This window comes from Blennius ocellaris, assembly GCF_963422515.1.
Source record: "Blennius ocellaris genome assembly, chromosome: 2".
Lineage (NCBI taxonomy): Eukaryota > Metazoa > Chordata > Actinopteri > Blenniiformes > Blenniidae > Blennius > Blennius ocellaris.
In genome coordinates, this window is record NC_137651.1 from 5,096,337 (window position 1) to 5,119,512 (window position 23,176).

A 23,176-nucleotide genomic window follows, 5' to 3' on the forward strand; every position below is an offset into this window, starting at 1 on the left:
TGCAGCAATATCCACAACTGTTACTTTACCTAAAACAGTTAGAAATAGAAAAGGAATTGCCGACACTTTTCAGTCACGAGAGCAGAAGTCAAACGTTGGAATGGAGAGTCGAGTTCACCTTCAATAGAAGAAATATTTCATGTTATTCGTCTGTGTCTTGATCCCCCCCCCCCCCCCAAAATAAGAATGGCAACAACTCTGGTGTCGTCATGGGAAACTTTGCACATTTCCATTGTTTTGCCAGTAAGACAGGAGACATTGTAGTTTGGCATTTGGCTCCAGGCACCACATTGTGTATGTAGAAATGCTGAGAAGCAGTGGTGGCCAAATGAAGCTTAAAGCTTTTCTGGAGCCACGAGGTGGCGCCGTGTGTTGAACAAACGCTCTTCAAACCCCGAGCGCCATCTAGTGGAGTCAGAAAATAAAGAAAGTGCTTCATGAACCTCATTTGGTGTCGCCACTGTGAAGACTTGACACAATGAGTCAAACTAAATATTATTTAAAAAAAAGAATACATTTATTCCACATATTCTGACAGTTTTGGAGACACAATGCTGATGTACACTTTTTAAAGACTAAAACGGAGTAAAAACTCATTCATTAGAATTATTCAAAACGTTTCTAAACGTGTCCAAAGAGAAAGACATAAAAAAAAACTGCGAGGAGGAAGGAGTCGGTCCGTTTGTTGAAGTGACTCAGGTTTTGGAGACGGACTTCAGAAGCGTGTTCTTCAGGTACATGCACAGCTGGTTCATCAGGTCTTTGTTCTGACCCTCCACCCAGTGCATCTCCACCACCACCACGTCCGCCTCCTCCGGCAGCACGTTCAGCAGACACTTGAACAGGAAGTGTTGGGTGGGGGTGGGTGACGGAGGCTCTTCTCCCTGCTGTGGTTCAGTGCAGGCGGGAGCCTCCATGTCCTCGCCCGCCGCTTCTTCCGACGCCTCCGCCCGCTCTCCTCCGTCACCCGGCTCCTTTGCAGACGCGCCTTTGGCCTCGGTGTTACGACCCTTCGTGGCGGGTGGAGGTGAGGATGTAGCGGCGGCGCAGTGAGGAGCTCGGGGAAGCTCCCGCAGCTGCCGCGTCTGCTCGCGCCTCTTCTGCCGCCCGTGGATCCAGGTGTTCTCCACCGCGGTCAGGAAGAGGCTGGTCTGCTCCGGGTTCCTGCTCGGGACTCGTTTGTGCAGCACCTGCGGGGCGAGAGGCGGCGGCAAACGTGAACCGCCGGACAGCTGCACTCCGTTCCCTTCCTCAACGGAAGAACATGTCGGCTCCTCGCTGCCGTCGCCAGACTGACCGAGTCTCGGCTCTTCAGTCTTTTTCACTCACCTTCAGGTCAGTGAGCGTCTTCTCCAGCAGGGCGGCGACACCATCCTGCGGACCGCTGCCGCCTGCAGCCTTGTCCAGGAGCTCCTTCACGCCGGCCTCGGGTACGGTGAACGACAGCGGCTTCCGGGTCTTCTCCAGTTTACGTTTCTTGCTGGGAGGAGACTGAAACATGGAAAGAGACACAAACAAGTGCAATCGGATCAAATACAGAACTTTATTCATCAGCGTGTGATTGGCTCAGATTATCTTCTAATTACAATCAGAGGCAAACAACCTCAAACGTACAAGAACTGATTTGATTTTTCTCCTGCAGGATCCACTTTGCAACGTGAATGAAGTGATGAAAATAAACCGAGGGATCATGTTTTTAAAAGCCCGATTGCACCTTAGAAAGCAACGATTTTTCTTCAAATCATCCTGACAGCAGCTTAAACTGACTGAACACTGAAAATCTGGATTGCCAAAAAGATTTTAGAAAGGAAAACAAACTCCACACAGAACAGATGTGAGTAATATTTTCAGGTCTTTTGTATGAACTGAAGGCTTCATGTCCATGGCGGCTCCTCGGGGTTTTACTCCCTCCTTTGTTTTCTTCACCTGCTTGTTTGAGGTCATAAAGTTACAGATCAAAGGATTTACTGAAGATAGTAGATCATAAATACAATGTGAGGACCACCGCTGCCAGCAGGGGGCAGTGCAGCCCCACATCTAAATACGTAATAGTTTAAAATGGAAAACTGACAGTAATCCTCTTTTTATACACATAACATTTTAACAAATTTCAATTTATTTAGATTTTTTTTTAAATAACGGGCTTTTGATGTGTATAAACCTTTGGATTATTTATTGAGATATCTGATAGGTCAGGCTAATAATCCATTTCACACCATAAGTTGTTGACATTTGTGGATCAATGTAGATTTTGGTCTTCAGTGATGTTGCCTCCACTTTTAGAAGCTAAAAAATATACACAAGTTCATAATCTGTAGGAGTTTAAGATGATATTGTCAATTATTAAATCATTTAGATTTCAGTCAGAAACGTCTGTAGTTTTACAAACCAGCAACACAAAAGTAATAATAATAAAACTATAAGTTAAAATAAAACCATGGAGAGGAAAAGAGTCCAAGGCCTTTGCAAAGAAAAAAAACCTTTAGTCCTTTCTTGAAGTAGAATAGATGAAAAATTGTTAAAAATAAATAAATGTAAGAACATGATGGCAAAAATATCTTCAATTAAACAATTCCCAGAGCTCTGCTTTATTTATTCTCCCTTTCAATGTGCCGGCATGCAGGACTTTACATTTCAATCGTCTTTATATGAAAAAATCGATATTTGATAACCGAGTGGTGGGCACGTTTGCTAATTGTTTTATTACCTTGTTACAGTTATCAAACCTGTGCAGAAGACAAACGTAAAACGTGAAGTAAATGTCGTGATCAACCTGTCAACACCAACTCACAATATGTTTACTCACAATATTTTTCCTCAGAAAGTTTATTATTTGAATAGTTATAGAATTGTTAGCTTTACTATTAGGTTTATTCGTCTCAAAGGAACCACAACACTTTTCCATTAAAGTAACGTATTTTCATTCATTCACTTTATCTTGAAGAGGAAGAATTTAAACCTTTTATCAGTTTTGACAAATAAAGATTAAATTTCATCTTGTCCAAGTTTGTGTTATTAATGTATCTTATCTATTTATCTCTCTCTTTTTTTTTTTTTAAATGTACCTGACATGAGTTTGACGCCACTGCATGTAGCTGCTGGCCACAAGAGGGGGCTCAAACCCCACCAACCTGCAGTGATTTAAACCCTTCCTTCTGTCTAATCCTGTCTAATGTCACACTGTCATGGCGGTGGAGGTCATTACTGATCCGTGTCCCGTTTCAGAGGCTGCGTGTCCGCTGTGCGGCTGCTGCAGGCCGAGTGTGAGTGTGGAGACGGCGGGGGTCTGCATCATCATCATCATCATCAACAACAGCAGCAGCAGCAGCAGCAGCAGCGGCGGTGACGGAGCAGACAGCATGGCCGACTGACCTACAAACGGCAGAGGGAAGGATCCGCCCGTGACCTTCACACAGCTGCACTCCTCTGGGAGCAACTTCCCATCAAGACTTCAGTCAGACTCTCCTTCCTAGCTCCGCGAGACTTTCCTGATCAAATCTTCTCTGGAGCTGCTGCTTTGTGCCACAGAACAGCTTGTTAACCTTCATCAGCTGAGAATCTCTGGTTAAGATGAGCTTTCCTTGTAGATTCTTACTCAGAGGAGACGGGGACTTTTAATTAAAGAGCCGACAATAAGACGCTGCCTCGTCTGGCTGCTTGTTGAAGCTTCTTCCATTTCTTATTGTTTGTCCCAGACGTCTCCCCCCGCCGTCTCCTCCTCCCTCCACCCACCGTAAGCCCCTCGGCTCATTGTACAGGAAAGGGAAATCAATAAAAACCATCAGGCCAAGTCTGTCTGTTTGTACCCAGCATCCTTGACACACATTTTTTCCTTCTACTAATATAATCATGCAGTAACACACACATACACACTTTAGACGAAATCCTCATGTACAATCTCACTATACTGAATAGCATCCTGATGTGATCCTGCTCTTTCACTCTATTATTAATCCCACTTATCCACTCACCTCCCTGCTCTGCAACCCCCCCCCCCCACACACACACACACTATGAAGAAACAGAAATGTTCCACCTTCAGGCAAACACTGTAAATCATATTATTATCAGCAACCCCCACCCCCTTTCCTTCCAGCCGTCCCAAAAGCCCAGCCTGCACTTTGGCCCCCCCTGACCCCCCCCCCCTCCTCCTGCCAGAGGTTAGCTGTATGAGCAACAACCAGCCTCGGGGCTCAGATCATGCCTCACAACAGCCTTTTTATTCTACCATCTATGAATCATTTGATTCTTCCTGCTTCTGCCGTTCGTACCTCAGGTTTCTTTTTAACTGTAATAACATCCAAACTTAAGTCCATAACAGCTGATATGATGTGCTTCTTCATGATGGTACGGAGAGTTACAAGAACACGACTGTCACCTTGGATCAATAGCTGTTGAATTCATCCTCCCTCCAGGCCACACCTGCAGGACAACTGGAGACACCAGCTCCATTGACAGGGACAAAGAACACTTCCTGTTGCTTCACATTCACTGCAACATGAACAGTTTGTCCAGAGGGAGGTCAAGAGAGGCTGGAGCCCGTGTAATCAAACATTAAATTGGAAAAAAATGAAATGAAACATCCTGACGCAAGAGTGGAACCAAGTGACTTCATAGCGGCCCGACAGTGACAGTCAAACCCGCCCAGGTACAATATGTCCACACCCTGTGACACATCAAACAAGTCAGCAGCTCAGAGTAGACCTCTGCTTACAGATGAGCTCTGGTGCAGTTCGACTAAACTCGTATGCGAGCGTGACTCCAGTCCGGGCCAAAGAACTGTAAACAGACATTTAATCTTCACAGTTCACCATAATAGCTGTTTATTCCTGAGAAATTATCATTACTGCTTTAATTTCTTGTACCTTTAAACAGGCTGGTGATAAGTTCTTAGCTGGTAGAAGTCCCACAATCTGAGCTGAACAACATGTTTATTTGTTAATGTCTTTAGATATAAGGGCTGAGAAAATCTAATTCTACCGTCTTTGGTCTGCAGCAGGAAGCTGCACGAGTGTGAACACTGGTTCACACACAGTAATAACTGGCTGCATCTGGTGAACCAGACCAAGAACCAGAGTGGTTCCTGCAGTGGCAGGAGTTTGCAGGCTGGCTGGGTAACGAGGGGTTAAGTGGGTCAAATCTGCCTGCATGTCACATATGTTATATTCTATATGTAACATTAATGAGCACCACACACACACACACACACACACACACACACACACACACACACACACACACACACACACACACACACACACACACACACACACACACACACACACACACACACACACACACACACACACACGGGTAATGATGGTGAGCAGCTCCCGAGTGTAAACGACAGTGGGTGTGTGCGAATGTGGAGGAGGAGGGTAGAAAATGTAGGCCAATCATTCTGCTTTCCTGGCTCTCTGCTGAAAAGGCCAAAATCACACAAACAGTTTTCATCACAAAACCTCCACCTGCTTCTGTCTGAGTCAGACTTGAAGCAGTGTTTTGTTTGTTCCCTTTCTGTGTGTGTGTGTGTGTGTGTGCGACATGTTGCCTGTTCTATTCATCTCTACGTCCATCCGTGTCCAGACAAGTCGGCAGGGCAGCGTGTGCACAGACCTGCCCTAGGAAACTGTTGCCTGGCTACGGCATGTTAGAAATCACATGAACATCTCCCCAGAGGAAGCAGTAAGTGCACATAATGGAACGGTGGGAGGCGAGAGGATGGAGGGGAGCCACGCTGCTGCATTATTGAGGAAGTTTTTAGGGAAACAGAAAAAGCCACGTGGAGGAGCCTCCACTGGTGCAGATAACTGGTCCTCAATGACAGTCGCTGCCAGGTTATTGTTTGCCTCTCCATCAGTGAAAAAAAACCCCAATGTGAAGCAACACATCTGGACTTACTGGCACGGCCACGTCTTCATAGAAACTCCAGGCCAGCGCCCAGCGCATCGTCCGCCCCTGACAGAACTCTGTTTGGGTCACTTTAGGAACCTGAAGGAAAATAGCAAAACTCAGTCAGCAGTGATCTGAGGAGAAGCTTTGTCTCCAGACATTTAGAGAGGAAAAAACATGTTTTATTGCTTCAAGAAAACGTCTTTGGCCTCGTCACATTTAAGTGTTATTTTATACTGTCCGTACATGTACAGTACAATTTATTTTGCTATGGTTGCATCGCCAAGAAAATCATTATTTTAAGATCAGAGCAGTGAACTGTGTGTAGAAAATGACCAGATTGGACATGTGCTGATGTGATGCACAAACGAGATGTTATCAGTTAGTAGGTTTGGCGGGAAAAAGTCAAATATCTGTAATGGGTGGGTGAGAAAAACACAAAACATAGGCAGTTGCCTTTGGTGTAAAAAGCACATATTTTGTGTGAAATCAGTGTTTTAGCTGCCCATCAGGACAGAACCAATAAATACAAGGAGGTCACCTGAACACAGGTCAGAGGTCAAACATATAGACGACATTCAGGCACATTGTCTAAATTACTAACGCGAAGAGAAACGAAGACACGGTGTGGATGAGTAATGAGAGATAAGAGCATTAGCATATTAACCAGAGCAGGTTTCTCTTTGCATACACTGGTGGAAACCAGGCGCCAGTCTCCTTCCTGGACGTGTGCCAGTGCGGCACTCACTCTGATGACCAGCAAAGAACGTGGAAAGGGCTGGCAGGTGCTCCGGGTGGAGGGAGGGAAGGGGCTGGCACAGGACCAGAGGCCCGCAGCAGTCAGCAGTCATGTGCTGGGTTATTAGTTGGGCTAATGACACTAATGCATGTTAGCTTCAGTGTCGTGTGACTCAGTCATGCGCCGCTGACAGAAATCGGCTCATTGGCGTTGCTGCTTTGCGAGAATAGAGGAAAAGTGGCAGGTACACACATCAAGGTGTTCGATAAAAGCTTTAACCACTCTCCTGCGGCAAGTCATCAACACAACGGGATGAATTCTTAAGATCATGCAAACAGTTTGCACTTTGGGTTCGTGCAGTTTTTGGTTGCGATCAGCTCAGAACAACAGTAAAGACACACGCAGGGGTATTCCAGTGAAGGTTTTTGCATGCGTCGCTGCTACCAGCATGAAAAGAATTGATGTAGAGCACAGAAGGTACAGAAAGAAATTAACAAATAATGGAGAGTTATGGAAGGAAAAACTATCCAATACATTTCCGTGAATAAACATGGTGGAAATCAGCTGAGCCCTCAACACAATAACTACATCTCTACTTAGGGAAGATCCCACGCCTTTCAAATCTATTCAATACAGACACCATAAAAAATGCATTTGCTTTCAAGTGTTCTTGATGACGTGGCTCTTTCTGGAATAAAATGCCAAATCCTGCATATTTATTAAGACGCTCGTTGAATAATGCCGTAAATTTGCATCAATCAGTTTCCTCAAGCTTTGCTCTGCCAAAGTAAATTCACCAAATTCAGGCCGTCACACACACTCCACGTCCCTGAGGACGTGGGTAGAAGAGACCGAACTGGGGGTCCTGGGATGACAACACAGCCAGCCACTTTAAACTACGCCTATATCCAGAATTGTAACACACAAAGAGTTTAGAAAAGGAAAAGAGGTTCTAGATATGTTGTTGTTTTTCCTGTTCTGGCTACTCACCCCTTGCTTCCTCAGTTCCTCTTTCAAAGGTGTCAGGCTGCACTTCTTGCCCAACATGCAGCTGTACCACCTGCAGAAAGAGGAAGCAGCGTCAACCGGCTGTGTGCGGATACGTGATGGGCGGAGGTGAAGGGAAGAGCCTCGTCCAGCAGGGCACGGCGTCACGGCGGAGGAAAAGCTGGTTAGAAGTTGCCTCATGCAGCGAAGCCTGATCGATAATCTCTGCTGTGCTGCCTATGGGTTGTGATCAATAGTCGGCTGAGATAAACACATCGGGGAATCGGTACGGTCGATTTCACCGAGCTCTCAGAGAGACCGGGATACTTTCTTTTTTCAAATCTAATTGTCTGATCTTTATTCAATCACCACAGCTTGAAAACATGCAGGTCGTGATTTAAATGTGTGTGCAGAAGGGTGCGATTCTTCACATTAAGTCAAAGACGGGAGTTTTGGTCAAAGTCTTTGCGTTCTTCGCTGTTCGGGTTCAGTCCTCTCGCCTGCCTGCTGCTGAAGTCCAGCTGAGAAAAACGACGATCAAAACAACAATTCGCACCATCAAAAGTGCAATTACAGAAAGTCCTGACTATTATCTCTGGGGACACATGTGATTCCTGCTTGTTGAGTATGAACAGAGGACTGCACACATTTCTGCTAAACTTTTAAAATAAGTTATGTTTGCATCCTTACTATTGGCTTGTAACCAATTAAAAGGAGAGTGAGAGACACACTTTATAAATCCAGAGGTACATCGAGATTTTAGACAAATGTATGCAACATTTGTGGGCCCTTCCTGTGTGAAATGTGCATGTTAAGCATTTACATGTGCGGGCTTTCTCAAGGTTTCCTCCCACAATCCAAAAACATTCATCTGAAACATTTTGATGACCCGAAGCTGCCTTCAGGTGTGAATATGAGTGTGTGTGTGTGTGTGTAGATGTCCGTCTCTGTATTTAATGGACTGATAGAATATAGTTTTATTGATAAAACAGCAACATTTGCAGTAAAACCAATATAGTTTGGGCACAGATGTAAATAGACTGTAATGTAAATACAGGACGGCCGAGAAACAAATCTGTCACAATTTGTCTCAATCTGAGTGAGGCACAAAGCTGCTCCTCCAAACTGTTCAACTGGTGACTGAGTGACAGAGGGCAGAGACATGCAGTCAGGTTTGGGGCGTACAAGAATGCTTGAGGGGGTTAAAGGGGGCGGGGCGGCGCGACATGTCAACCTCGTGAAATATTGACGATCTCTAATATTCACAGATGTTCTCTGCTTTTCAACACAGCAGGGAGAAACACCCAGAAGAGACACCCCCTCCTCCTCCGCCCCCCCCCCCAAAAAAAAAAATCCTCCATTGGCAGGTTTTTTTCCCCCCAAAAAGGATGTGAGCAGCTGCTTCAGCTTCAATATTCAATCCTTCCTCTTCACATTTCTGAAGCGCAGGCATGTGATTACAATCTTATTACTGGAGATGGTAATTTTCACATCAATGGCTCCATGAATTAGGAGTATTACCTCATTTCTAACAGCAGTTAGGCTGCAGGTTGCAGTTATCTGACAGTAATTACTCCTCGGTGTAAAGAAGAGCGGGGTGATGCGGGGTGGCGAGGTGGGGTGTCTCCGAGGACCAATTGGAGAGGCTGGCAGGGTTTCCATGGACACCTGGAGGCCCTGGTGTCCCAGCATGCTTTTGGGGGGTGACAGTCGGCTCCGGTTGGTTTGGCTGGAGCCTCAAACCTGTTAAATGGGACGGCTTTCTCAGCTCGGTGCACGAGAGAGCAGGCAGGTGTTAACACCAGCCCTCTCAGGACGCTCGTCTTTCCACTGCAGCAACCCCCACCCACCCACCCACCCACACACACACACCTCTCTGCAGGAGGCTGAGCAGGTGCAGCTTGTTTAATCAGTTTTAATAGCAGTACGACGCGGCTCCCCCTGCCCTGGTCTCGCTCCACCGCCCTGCTGACAGCCCTGGTAACGGGGGAGGGTGAAGTGACGGCAGCCCCAGAGACCCCCACCCATTCAGCCACCCATCCACCCAAACACAGCTGTTCCCTGCGGGCTCCCGGATACAGCTCCGGGCCGAGCGGGTGCCAAAACCATTACAGCAACTGTGTCTGACAGCTCCATCAGTGTGCGGAGTGCAGCCAGCCGCCTGTTCGTTTCACCTAGTGGTGTCTCTGCTCACGACTCACGCCAAGCCTCCACAGACCCACACAACTCTGCTGCATTCATCTTTAGTGAATGTGAAGCCGTAAAGGCCAGATTCAAATGTGCCCATTTAAATGACCTTGCAAAAAAGCAAAAAAACACAGAGAAGGCCCCGCTCGCCTCCTCACCGAAGGCGTTTCTTCAGCTGAAGGCTGTCATGGATGATCCGCTTGACAAACTCCAGCTCCCCGCCCTCTGCCATGATCTCCGTCACACCGCCCGTGTTCACGGAGCTGGGTGGAGGTCGCCGCGAGTTCCTGGAGTTCACCCCCTGAAGAGACCACAACACAGACAGATTAGGACCAAATCCTATTAGGAGCCAGTTAGTATGGAAACAAACAGTGTTTTAAGTTGGAACGGCTCTGCCTCCTGATCGAATGCTGTGTTTACTCACTAGTCCTCCACGTTTAGAAAGTTTATGATGCATGTATACAGTGCGTTACTGGGAAAGTGAGCAGATGGGAAAGGCACACTTCTCCAGGGTGTTAACATGGCAACAAGTTTACCCCCAATTAATGTACAGAAACACAATAAACACATTAAATCATGCCAGTAAGAGCTTTAATATTAATTACATGTTATCAAGTGTTTCTGTTGCAGTAGGTAATCTATGTCAGCTCGGCTGATGAGGTCAGTCTCCGTTCATTTTGATTGTGATAAAGCTCAGTTATTAGTGACTTGATTCTGATATGGATGCACAACTCTGACGATCTTGAGTATTGTCTAATGTTCTTGGAGCTCTCCAAAACTTCCTATTTCCCACATGGGAAGATCCCTCACCATGTTCTTGTAACCACACCATTAGCTGTATGACAGACATGTGAAATAGGTGAAACATTTACTTTTGCTTCAAGCTGGTTGGCGAAGAAAGGCGGGTTGCACATGCAGAAGTCGTACACGATCTCGGTCTCTTCTTTCAAAGCGTCCATCAGGAGCGTCTTCTGAGGGACTTTGACAACTGGAGGACGGAAATATTGAGACAATGAGGTGAGACAAGCTTGACTTTTCACATAATTAAATCATTGGTGTTTGATGATTTCTTTGCACTGCGACAGAACAAACATGAGATTTTTGAATTTTACACCATATGTCACTTCCCAAATGATGATGTGGAGATTTTTCCGTTGACTTTTAGCTCAAGGTTTTGCATAATCCTGTTTGTTTAATACAGAATATTGGCCGTATGTGATGATTACGTTTTTGTTTCATTTCCTCATCACGTCCCCAGTAGTTAAAAGTTAATCCACACTGGAAAAATGAAAGATTTAGGAGCCAGTTTTAGTTGTTGATGTCCATCTCTAATACGGCGTTCAATACCTGCGTGAAGGAAATTTGACGGTTGGAAATGAGTGGAAATAGTCCTTAATTTCATGTATTGGTTTGTTCTCTGCGCAGAAACCTATTTTAAAGATTCTGGAATAGTAACTTTAAAAGCCTATTACAACCTGACAGTTTCTGCCTGTAAAGCTGGACCCTACCTCAATCCCTAACTCCCTCCAGAACTTGTCTAATGAACATGCAGGACCCCTTATAGGAGAAATGTCACATCAGATTATCAGAGAATAAACAATTTGCCTCAGGTCATTAAAGCCTTCTACACCTTTTAAATGCTGAGACGGTGCGTAAACTGGCAGCTGCTGTTTAAACGCAGTCGATTAGTGATTCTGGATAAACTGTTCAGGCTGACTGAAGCCCACAAACCTTTAACAAGGTCTGACAGCTTGTTCTGCTCCACATTTTTGGTGGCGTAGTCAAAGCAGATGTCATCAACCTCCGTGGCCAAGAAGTACCAGCCATTCATCGTGGCTCCCAGCAGGGGGTAGATACAAGATGCCCCTGTGCCTGAAGAAACAAACATTCACACTAATTGAAGAATCACAGTGAAGTATGAACTCACCATGATAATTAATTGACTGTGATTGGAAGATATGGAAATGTGCGGTCCTGTTTAAATTGAGTGAGTATACTAGAGGAAGGGGGGGCGGGGAACGTGACACGGTGTGTTTTTTAAAGTATTATTTGGGATGCAGTGGCCATAATGGACATTAAACATCAGCTGCAGGAGCCATTATTAAATCATTCGCATCTAACAGAGACCAGAGCTGCATAATTCAGGCAGAACGGACGTCTGTTACTAACAGAGACGCTCTGCGGTGGTCCATCAGTGAGGGGACAGCTTCAGTCTGGTACACAAAAGGTTCAGGGTCACCGATAAGAGGCCTGACACACATGCACACACACACACACATTCACGCAGGCACGTACACACACACACACACACACACACACACACACACACACACACACACACACACACACACACACACACACACACACACACACACACACACACACACACACACACACACACACACACACACACACACACACACACACACACACACACACACGCAGAAAATGAAAACAAGCAGTGACATGTGGACAGGGATTTCCTGTGATGAGCACTGGGAACACTGGGACTGACTGTGATCGCGTGCTGGAAGCAACATCTGACATTTTCTGAGCCGCTCTGAGCCACAGGCGGCCGCGTCACCATCACACAACAGCAGTCGGATTAACACTGAAATATTGTCGTTCCTCAAGAGTGTAGCCATTTTGAAACAGTCTGCAGACACGTCAAGGCCCACCGAGTTTGTCCACGACATCGATCTCGTCGAAAAAATGAGCGCGTGCGCCACAACAAGGTGAATCTCGGTGATACCGATGTCGATGCCTCTGCGTGGCTGCTTCTGGCCGTCGGTGAGGTCCTCCACCCAGTGGATGTAGTTGAGGCGGAGGGGGACGGTGGGGATGAGGCGCTCCAGGGGGATCTCGATGGTCAGGCCAAAGTCCTCCCTCAGCAGGGTGCAGGTCAGCGCTCGCACCGCCTCGGGCTCTTTGAAGTTCACGCTGTGGGAAAGACAAATGAAGCCCAGTGAGTCACACATTTCACACCCTGCACTGGATCCAGTCGACACCAGATTAAAGTGAAAAATCCAGATTCGTCAAACCGGTCACAAACAAAATACATCAATGCATAAACGGCTATAGAGGTCCATTTATCCGTTTATGTTAACATCTATAAGGAGTTAAAAGGCACCAAACCATTAAAAGCGAGGTTGAATAGAGAGCTTTCATCAAGTAATATTATTCTCCCCCTTTGTCTGCTCCACTCTTTAAAATCTCTCTATGTTATGTACTCTGGAGAAGCTTTTGATAGGCTGCTGTAAAATACACAAAGAACATCATAACATATATCCATATACAGCATATTCAGACATGTCATTAAATACTGCTTGTTGATAGGAAGAGATCAGATTGACAGCTACGGTTGAATAGAGTCAAAGCCAGAGAAGCCAAGCTGAGATGATTTGGACATGTGCTGAATAGAACGCAAGATAAAAGGCACAATGAGCCCAACCAGGCAACATCATATCTTAAAGAGCCGTTTGTCCCATAGTACCCAGAAGAACATTTGTCTCTTTGAGAGCTGCTGACTGGAGGGTCCCGGGTTTTCTAAAAGTAGAATGGAAAGCCGAGCTTTCAGCTATCAGGCTGCTCTCATGTGGAGCTGCAGGTTTCTTCCTGTTAAATAGGACTTGTTTCCTTTCCACCATCACCTATGCTTGCTCATGCTGGAGTTTCTCTGTAATAACTGTGTTATGTTTGGTGCAATATACATGAAGTTGAATTGAAACTCTCTTTCAAGTCCAGTCGATCTGAGAACAAACACTGTTCAAGATGGAGCTGTGGGGAAGGAGCAGTAAGAGGAAGACCTCAGTTTCATGAATGCCGGTAGGTGTAACAGTAGAGGAGACAGCTGATGGGGTGAGACGGAGGCAGACGATGTGCTGCAGGGACCACTGAACCGAGCAGTCAACAGACGAAGAGATGTGTCGAGATTCCTCCCACTGCCCTAAATGTGACCAGAATTTTGTGTGACAATAGCAGAGCATCTATTGCCAATAATGTGAGTTTATATGTAATGCTGACCATACCTGGAGTCCTTGGCCGAGTCAGTGAGGAATCAGAAAGATTCTGTCAAATATTTGAAATCTAAGCAGATGTGGGATCCTGACGTTGTGCTCACAGTCCATATGTAAAAATCTCTATGTATATGTGAAATGATCCACAGAGTTTTGTTTTGGTTTTTGTTGTACCAGTCATCAAAATGCTATAAAAGCAACAAATGACTGTTCTGTCATTTGTTGCTTGCATTTCGTTACCGGGCTTACATGTACCGTGACATGGCGAATGACCTATGTTCTAACAATGATAGTGTGTGTGTGGCACCTAGTAAAACATTTTTTTTTTTTTAAAGCAATGCTTCAGCAGGATGGTGACCAAGGCCATAAAAATAAAAAAAAATATGCTGTGCGGATGCTTTCAATCCATTGACTTGCTGATCCTCTTGTTTTAACCACTGCAGCCACCTGACAGTAATTCATCAAGCAGCTCTTCATACAGCACTTAATTAACCTTATGGCCATCCAGCCACTGCACTGCCCCCCCTCACACTCGCCTCATTATATTTCAATGAAAACTGGCTTCAACACAGTGTACGGCCTCAAACGTTCTCCTTTACTAGTACTGTCCAACCCTTGCTGATTGTTTCACTCTAAAACTGAGCCTCAGCCCTCAAGGTACCTCGTGCACAGCACAGACACGTCGCACACAAAGCAGAGGGACGAGGGGAAGATAATCGGCCCATCAATCCACAATCATTCCCACTGATGACAAAGAGTTTTACGTTTTCAGTCCAACTTGGACCACCCACTTTCTACCCTCCCCCTTGGCATGTTTAATGATTTCAGCTGTCACACGAGCAGGCACGGGCGCTACAGACAAAACGAGTGGGCGCGAATCGGGATAATTAAAGCTGTGCAGAGTGCTTTCGCACCTCGGCAGATGCAATTAGACACATCCCGGTGATGGCAGCGTCTGGCGCCTCACAGGATTGGTGGGAGCTTTTTAATGTAGAGCAAAAAAAAAAAAAAAACAAGAAAAAATACAAAAAACAGACTGATGGACAGATAGATGGAGCTGCAGCTCAAGAGTCTGAGCGGTCAACCCTGCATTTTGTATTTCCAGTTACAAATAAACTGATAAACAATGTTTTTGCCTTTGAAGATTTTCAGCTTCCATTCACAACGAATCAAAGTGCAACCAAATGTCCATTTATTCAGCCGTACGTACAAAGCCTAACAGTTTCATTGAAATGAATGCAGGCAGAAAAATACTGTTGTATTACAAATACTATAAACAGCTGAAACACTTCAGGTAACAGTAACACAGAGAGACAAGGAACTAATTTATATTCCATGTATTGGAAAGTCTATTGGAAGGGGGGGAAAGCTGCAGAGTTCCTTCTATGGCGGCAGTAATAAATGTATACTGCTAGGTTTATTATCTTCATTTTACAAATTCATGCCTGAATGTCACTAGATTTATTAAAACATTCATGTTGCTGAACAGTGCCATGGAAAGAAAGAAACCTTGACTTCAACAGGCTAATTACAAAGAATTTCCCTGAGATTGTGAACGGGCACATTTAAGATTGGAGTGTTTCAGTGTTTGTAGAGCGACACGTTAAACTGAATGAGGAGAAACTGGCATTTTCATCCAAACCCCATGTTCTATTTTTCTTTTTTCCAACTACAGATTAAGTCACCTGCTATTTTCCACTAATTGAAAACCCATCAACTACATTGCCACAAAATGACACTCGGCATGATTTATGCAAGTATCCCTTTATGGATGTTTCTGAAAAAACAAAAACAAAAAAACCCACATTTTGTAACACCACATACTGTATTTTTCATGAAAACACTTAAGTGCATCAGGACTAAAGCTTGTACATGTGTTTCGTAGTAGAAACATAAAAGCCACCTGTAAGAAAAGCAGCAGTCCTCGGAGTTGGGGTTTGCATGTTCTCTGTATTTTAGTGGGTTTTATCAGGCTTTATAACTTCAGACCAAAAACACACATTTGATTTCAAGTGGTGACTCAAAGTGGCCCTGAGAGGAGTGTGTGTGCCTGTTTCTATTTAATATATGATGGATTGGTGACCCTGCTACGGTTAGCTGGAATGACATCCTCCCAGAATGATTCAGACTCTGAATTAGATCACGTGCATCGAGGGAGCGCTGGACATTTCATAGCAAAAACCTCGCAAAGTGTAAATCCAACACATTGATAAGGTTTTTCTTGCACAAAGCATATGGTAAATAGATTTCATTCACACAGCTCATGTACTGCAGTCCCCAAAGTGCTTTACACTGGTTGTCACATTCACCCATTCACACCCACACATTGACACACCGGTGGAGGTGATGACCACGCCAGGCACTCGTCCACCCACTGGGAGCATATTGGGGTTCAGTGTCTTGCTCAAGGACACTTATCACATGCAGAGATGGGGATCAAACCGGTAACATACTGACTGGGAGACGAGCCACCGTGGCCCCACAATGAACAGAAATGATGTGATGGTTGGATCGATGAATGTGTCGTGGCAGACACTGACCGGCCTGCGCCAGGGCCTGACCTCAACCCCATCAAACACTTTTCATGATGAACTGGAACAGAGACGACGGCCCAGGGCTTCTCGTCTACAAACATTTGAGATCCTCTACGGAAGGAACGGGCACAAGTTCTCACAGAAACACTCCAAAACACAGTGAACAGCCTTCCAAGAAGATATCTCTCTGCATTGTTCTCTTTTGTCCATGGGCGGATCTACTGGGGGAGCATGGGGGCAAAAAAAGCCCCGTTAGCAGCAACAAATTAAAAGCCAAGTTAAGGTCAGTTCGACATTTACAAGCACAGAATATCCGACTGCAGTGAACGGGATTAAATTCAGTATATATATATCTATGCCTACCATATGCAGCCACCCCTTAAAAAACTTCTTGCCCTCCCTCTCGCCACCACATAAACATTTTTCTAAATCTGCCCCCCCCCCCCCCCCGGTCTTGTCAATCAATTAATTAATCACAATATCACATTTAGAGATTGATTGCTCCAGTAACAATAGCTTAACATCATTTGAGTATCTTCCCCCGAAACTGTAACGTTTTTAAAAAAAAGTTATTTTTGTTCCTAGTTTTTGAGATTTCTCACAAGTTGTAACATTAACCATAAGATTTTAACAAAGTGATTTGAGCATAAAGTGCCCAAAACCTTTTCTTTGAAGCCTGGTGGATATTTCTGTACTGAAGACCAGGAGGTGAAGCAGTCTGTTCACTCTGCATCTCCATTCAGGAGTGATAACAAAGACAAATGACCCTCGATGAGAAGCAATTTACCTGTACCCTCCCACATCAATCTTACCTCGCCGTCTCTGCACCTAATGAACATATAAGGTTAATGGTGCAGCTTCGACAGCTGCCCACCTCGTGCAGAAAACCGCCACCTGGCACCTCTGATGAACTACGACTCTGACGAGATGTACACTTTAAAAAGACGCCCGAGCTTTAGTGAGGAATCAGACTAATGAGGGGAGGAGGGATACGTCAGCATAATTCCCCCCAAAATAAAGGCGAGTCGCTCCGAACCCGGCAGCTCTCAGATATCCGCCCCCCTCCCTCGCTTCTCCTCAGAGGCATCATTAGATAAGGATCAATATTCAGAGGGGGAGGCTGCTCAGTCCAGCGCTCTATTTTTAGCCCCATCATATCTGTGTGTGTGTGTGTATATGTGTGTGTGGGTGTGTGTGTGGGTGTGTGTGTGATCACTCCCATCAGCAGCGCTGCGAATGCCACATCTCCATGGCAACCCCACCTACTGCACAGATGAAGGGAGCACGCAAATCCGGCCACGCTGGAGCAATGGCTGACGCCAGGAGGAACGTGAGCGCGCCCGCCGTTTACGCCTCCGACGGTGCGTAGGTTCACCGCTTGCGTGCGTCGTACGCCCACCAACGTGGACGACGGGACTCGGCGTGGGACAAACCTCAAGATGGAAAGTTACGACGGGGGAGGGAGGGGGGGGGGGCACTGAAACCAGACGGGGAGGGTGGAGGAAGTCGTTCAGCAGGGTGAGACGGACCAGAGGGGTCGGTCGAGTCTGAGGAGGTGAGGAGGTTTCAGTTCTGAGGAGCAGCCAGAGGGAGGAAGGAGAGGAGCAGGAGGAGGAGGAGGAGGAGGAGGAGGAGGAGAGTTTACAGCTCCCTCTCACTACAGGACTAACACAAAAGCAAACACGCACTTTCAATCTCCGTCTGCGCAGAGGTGACCTTCATGGCACATCTACTCCACTCCGAGTGGGCTGGGGAAAATATTTTTGCCAATTAGCAGCAATTCCTCTCATCTCAGCTGTTTTTGTTTTTTTTTCCTTTCCCCCAAACATGCTGAGTCTTCACAAGCCAGAGAAGCACCCCAAAAACTCGCCCTGAATTGTGAGATTAACAGGATATTTCCGAGCTCATTTGCCAGTTCAGCAGATGTGCCGACACCGAAAGGACGGACAATTACGTTCGTGGAACAAACCAACAGGCAGGCTGAAATGTGGTCTCCTTGTTTCAATCACCATTTTAAATTAAATTCTTATCACAGTCCCGCAAAGCCTGAATGCTCCGACGACTGCATTATTTCAGTTTTGAGGCTGCGGGACCGTAAACAACTCTACATGTCTTAACTTCAAAAACCTTGTGAATGTCAGTTCCTCAGTATGTTTCCAAGTTCACCGTCGAATTGGAAAATGTCATATTTTCAAATAACAAAACGCCAACCAGGTTTTTGCATTTTTAATCACGGTTCCTCTAAATCTCCATCAGACAAACATTCAGAATATTTTGATTTTCTTGGCCCTCATTTAATTTCCATTAAAATCCAGCACACTTCTGCCGCCGCTGCCTGTGGTCTGATGTCTGGTCTCCACTCGCCGCTATCAGTCCTCCGCACCAACACTCTCTAAATGGGGGGGGGACGACGACTCGTATCTCCCTGGAGGATTGAGTGAGTGTCTCCCCGAGATTACCCTCATCCCCCAACTCCCTGCTTAAATACTTAAAATGCCACTGGATGAATTCATTGAAAAATACAAAAACCACTCTAATCCCTCCGCTGATGGAACGACGGGGGAAGACGAGCCAAAATATCTGCAGACGTTTAGCAAGAGTTGCAGCGACGCAGAGACACAAATCCTGGATGTCCTTTCGCTCACGCTGCCGGCAAAACTGCACCGGCTTCTAGTCTTTACTGTTTCAGTCAGTTTGCAAGAGTTGCACACTTTGCATTGAGCCCAACAAATTAGGATTTTGAATAAAAGTTAAAAAAAGGAATCGGTCTCTTTGTGACCTGTGGAGCGAAACATCCATGAGGTGTTTGGGGAACTGAGAAGGAATAATAGGCCATATTTGCTCCAGCGCAGTGAACTCCATTCAATGTGACAGTACGGCACTTTTTTTCACATACATGCCCGATGTTTAAACTCTTGTTTTTCATGTTACTTCACAAACGTGTCACACTGAACTATTCGGCCCTGAAAATGGGATAAACAACAAAATTATATCAAGATGATTAAGTAAACATTTAAAGATCAGCAGTGTTACATTGATCATAGACCGCGTAATAATCAATGTACAGATAAATAATGAAGACCAAAATATATGGATATCAATGACTAATTAAATAAATAGTGCAAAATGAGAGAAAAATGGGTTAATAATAGATAAAAAAGAAATAAAATAAGGTCAAATTAAAGTCCTCAGTCCAGTACTGTATAACTGTATAACCTCAGCACTTAATAGTGCATAAACCGAGATGGTATGATAGAAAATATTTATATAATCCTACTTAGATAATATTTAATTCATAAATTAGGATAAATGTCTGATTTTAAACAGTACAGTAGATTTCATTCCCAAGAATCCAAACTGTATAATAGATATTTATTATGAAAAGTTATTAAAAAAAAAAGAAAAGGAAAACAAGACCGGTAAATATCCTTTAGGGTAAAACTGTTAGATTTCAGCGTATTTCAATTAATGTTCTGTAAATAGCTGAGTCAATATACAAAGTGTATTTATTGTAACTGAGAGTTGCAGTCCTGTTTAACTTTCTGTGACCAACAGCTCATTTGTGTGTCTCCTCACATGTTTCTGCTCTCTTATCATCTAAATTTTAATTCCATGCAAGAGCGTCTCACCCAAACACGTCCAGCCCATTGTTGTCATCTGGGTGGCTGTCTGTCAGAGACGCGCTGACAGACGCGGAGACGCGACACAAAGATAATTAACAGCTGTCACAGACGGACTTTGCGTGGAGATTTCACCGCCTGCCCACACACACCAAGACGTGATTGACTGGTCACCTCGCAATCACAAAGACCAGCCCACAGCGAGACGTTCACCGTCGCACACAGATGTTCACACCTTCATCTGCATAACACAGTGTTAATTTTCACAACAAAATTCTGATTTAGTCTTTTGAGTAATACGCCATTTAGTTTTCGTCTTAGTTTAGTCATCTGAAACCTTTTTGGTCTTAGTCTAGTTTAGTTGTGTATACCAATGATAAACTGGATTATATGTGAAAATTTGTTTTATGCAACTTTAGATACGTTTTTCTGTTCTCGTGGTTCAGATCAAAGTATAAATAAATGCCTTTACTTCTGGATCGCCTTGTATCCAGGTACGCATGCACACACTTTCAGCATCAGACTGAACTTGTAGACATATTGGACAACAGTGTGATACATTCTACACAACTGTCGTGACCTACTGCAGTGCTGCGCTGGCTAAAAGAAACAGACCAAACAGCAGCAGGAAATTCAACGTGCGCACGCACACACGCACACACATACACACACAGGAGTTACAAGCAAATCAAACACGTTTCATACAGATTTCACACAGGAAGCTGTCTGGCGCTGTTTGACCGGCCCACTGACCTACTTTAATGTAAAGTGATGGTTCGATTCAATTTGATAACGTCAAGTCCCGGTAATGTGCGCACGCGCGCACACACACACACACACACACACACACACACACACACACACACACACACACACACACACACACACACACACACACACACACACACACACACACACACACACACACACACACACACACACACACACACACACACACACACACACACACACACACACACACACACACACACGTACGTGCAGTTGTGGGTTCATCAATCATGCGACTGCTGCTGCACCTCCTGCTGCTGCCAGCAGCTGAATGAGCAGAGAGCTTCACACTGAGACACGACCGGTGCTGAATGTGCTCCCGTGGGCTTCGCCGAGAGAAAACTGGTGTATCGCTGGAAATAAAAGTACAATGTGACCTAGAGCCTCTGGACAGCTGGACGTTGTAGGTCTGTGCCAACACATTTTCAGCGTAACTTTGTTGGTCGACAACATGGCCACTGTGTTTATCAGCTCATATCCAGTTATAGAAATTTTAACTTGGCATCAAAATTGTACGGTAGAAGATAGATGGAAAAAGATGTATTTTGAGGAATCGTACCAGCTTTATGAACTTTCTGCAAGTGAGGCACCGACACTTTTAGTCAGATTTACAATCAAGCAAACGATAGTAAAGATTATATTGGCCATTCAACTACCAGCTTCATACTGACTGATTGTGTTTTTTTATCTCATGTCAGGATTTGTACTCACACAAAAAAGTAGAATTTTTATCAGCTCAGAGTAAATGACTGTATACATTATATCTTTATGCATTCTTAATCTGTCATTATCGTTTTAAAGCAGCAGTTGGCCTTTAACTAACCATTTGTAAACACGGAGAAAAGGCAATTTAAGAAAAGTCATAGACGACGTTATAGGAACATTTAAAATTGAATCGCTCCAGTCTTTTTCACTGCAGTGACCCTCTGGTCTTCTCTCATGCTGTACACACTCAAAACAATCCCAATCAGGGTAGGCTCCTCCCCTTTGACCCCCTCACAATTAGGCAGCTGTGCTCTGGCACATGGCACCACAAGAGGAAGTACTTCCTCCTCTTCCTAAGATGGAGAATGTGTGGGCGGAGCCAGTCCAGCTCACACAGACACAGCAGATTCTGAATGCAGCTCCGAGGATCTGATACTCAAAGGCTGAAAACCAAAGAACCGCTGGTGTTGAGGACAATAAACTTTGACTACAATGTTTTTGGACCAAAGAAGACCGTAAATTATTTTCTTGTCCTCCATGTGCCTTTGTAGCGCTGGATATGAGTGTGAGGGGTTTGTTAAATCAGGTCCATAGTGACATTTTAAGAAAGTAGTCACAACATTGATGAGGTATCATCAGGAGCACTGTATCACTCTGGACTCTGCCACAGTGAAGAAAGCTGGACTTTCTCCTTCCACTACACGAATGGATCCATGAATAATGTGTGTCTCGTCTCTGTACTGTAGGACAATGTGCAGACTGTGTGAGCTTAAACAGGAGGAATATTGTCCATATTTGGATTCAGGCAGTTGCTTCTTATTTTCATACTTTGATTGAACATTTTAAATCAAAAGCTGCGCCATAATGCACAGGCACTCGTGTTTATTTGCCAGTAAGCATCACAGGGCAGTGAAGAGTGCAGCAGTGTGGTGATACACCGTGATCTCCTCTCTGGTACTCACACGGCTCGTCCCGCCAGGCTGGTGTGCACGTGCCGCTGGAAGTCCGGGTACTTGGAGGCAAGGTAAGCAAAGTCGGGAGGTTTGTCCTTGTAGCGGTTGCGAGGATGCATGGACCTGTTGAGAGCCATGCTTCAAGCTCTGATCCCACACAGACACAACACGAGATCAGTGACAGTCAGCATGCAGTTCTGGCAGAGAACACATTCAGTTCCAATAGTCAAATGTTACTGGACGTTATCCATAGAAAACGTTCTGCTGGGTGTGCACTTATCCCACAGAACTTACGAAAAGTGACTAACTTTATGTTTTGAAACGGTCCAAAAACAAACGAGCGGCTAGTTTGAAGCGAACTTACGCTTCTGCTTACCTTCGCCTGCTGCTTTTTACGCACAAACCCACCGAATAGTCACAAAAAAGCACGTTGGGAGGAGGAAAAAAAAGATCAACACAAACTCACGTTGTTCAAACGTCCCTGCTGCTGCACTTCCTGGATGCTATTGACGTCACCAAGTCACGTCGTTACGTCTTGACGTCATTGAAACAGTCGTTCGGGAGACGAAATGAATTTGAAGGGAGTTGTAATTAATAAAGATAAAACATAAAACATATCATTGTTGATTTTAAATACTTAATAACGTTAGAAGAAAACAGAAGAACCTTAAAATGGACGTAAAAGCCTCAAATATATGAAAACAAACAAACAGTAACAATATTTTAAAAAATGGATAAAAGAATGTGTTTTAAA

At 44.9% G+C, this 23,176-nt stretch overlaps 1 protein-coding gene across 1 annotated transcript; it reads right to left on the bottom strand.

Annotated features, from left to right (window-relative positions):
* Positions 1–534: 534 nt before the first annotated feature.
* mettl16 (methyltransferase 16, N6-methyladenosine) lies at positions 535–22,921 on the bottom strand. Its single transcript, XM_080515041.1, has 10 exons — positions 22,799–22,921; positions 22,432–22,569; positions 12,558–12,745; positions 11,537–11,677; positions 10,678–10,793; positions 9,964–10,106; positions 7,622–7,691; positions 5,902–5,991; positions 1,330–1,491; positions 535–1,190 (listed from the first exon to the last, which is right to left on the bottom strand). Exons 2-10 carry the CDS (start codon positions 22,557–22,559, stop codon positions 696–698), a joined length of 1,533 nt encoding a protein of 510 aa, XP_080371167.1. The 5' UTR covers positions 22,560–22,569; positions 22,799–22,921; the 3' UTR covers positions 535–695.
* Between the last annotated feature and the right edge of the window lie 255 nt (positions 22,922–23,176).

What these genes read in the sequence shown, in the direction of transcription:
- mettl16 (XM_080515041.1), bottom strand. Translation starts at nt 22,559, where the DNA reads ATGGCTCTCAACAGGTCCATGCATCCTCGCAACCGCTACAAGGACAAA. An exon ending in ACGCAGAGGCATCGACATCG is followed by an intron (nt 11,678 to 12,557) that starts GTATCACCGAGA and finishes TTGTTTCTTCAG; the next exon opens with GCACAGGGGCATCTTGTATC. An exon ending in AGGAACTGAGGAAGCAAGGG is followed by an intron (nt 5,992 to 7,621) that starts GTGAGTAGCCAG and finishes ATTTTCCTTCAG; the next exon opens with GTTCCTAAAGTGACCCAAAC.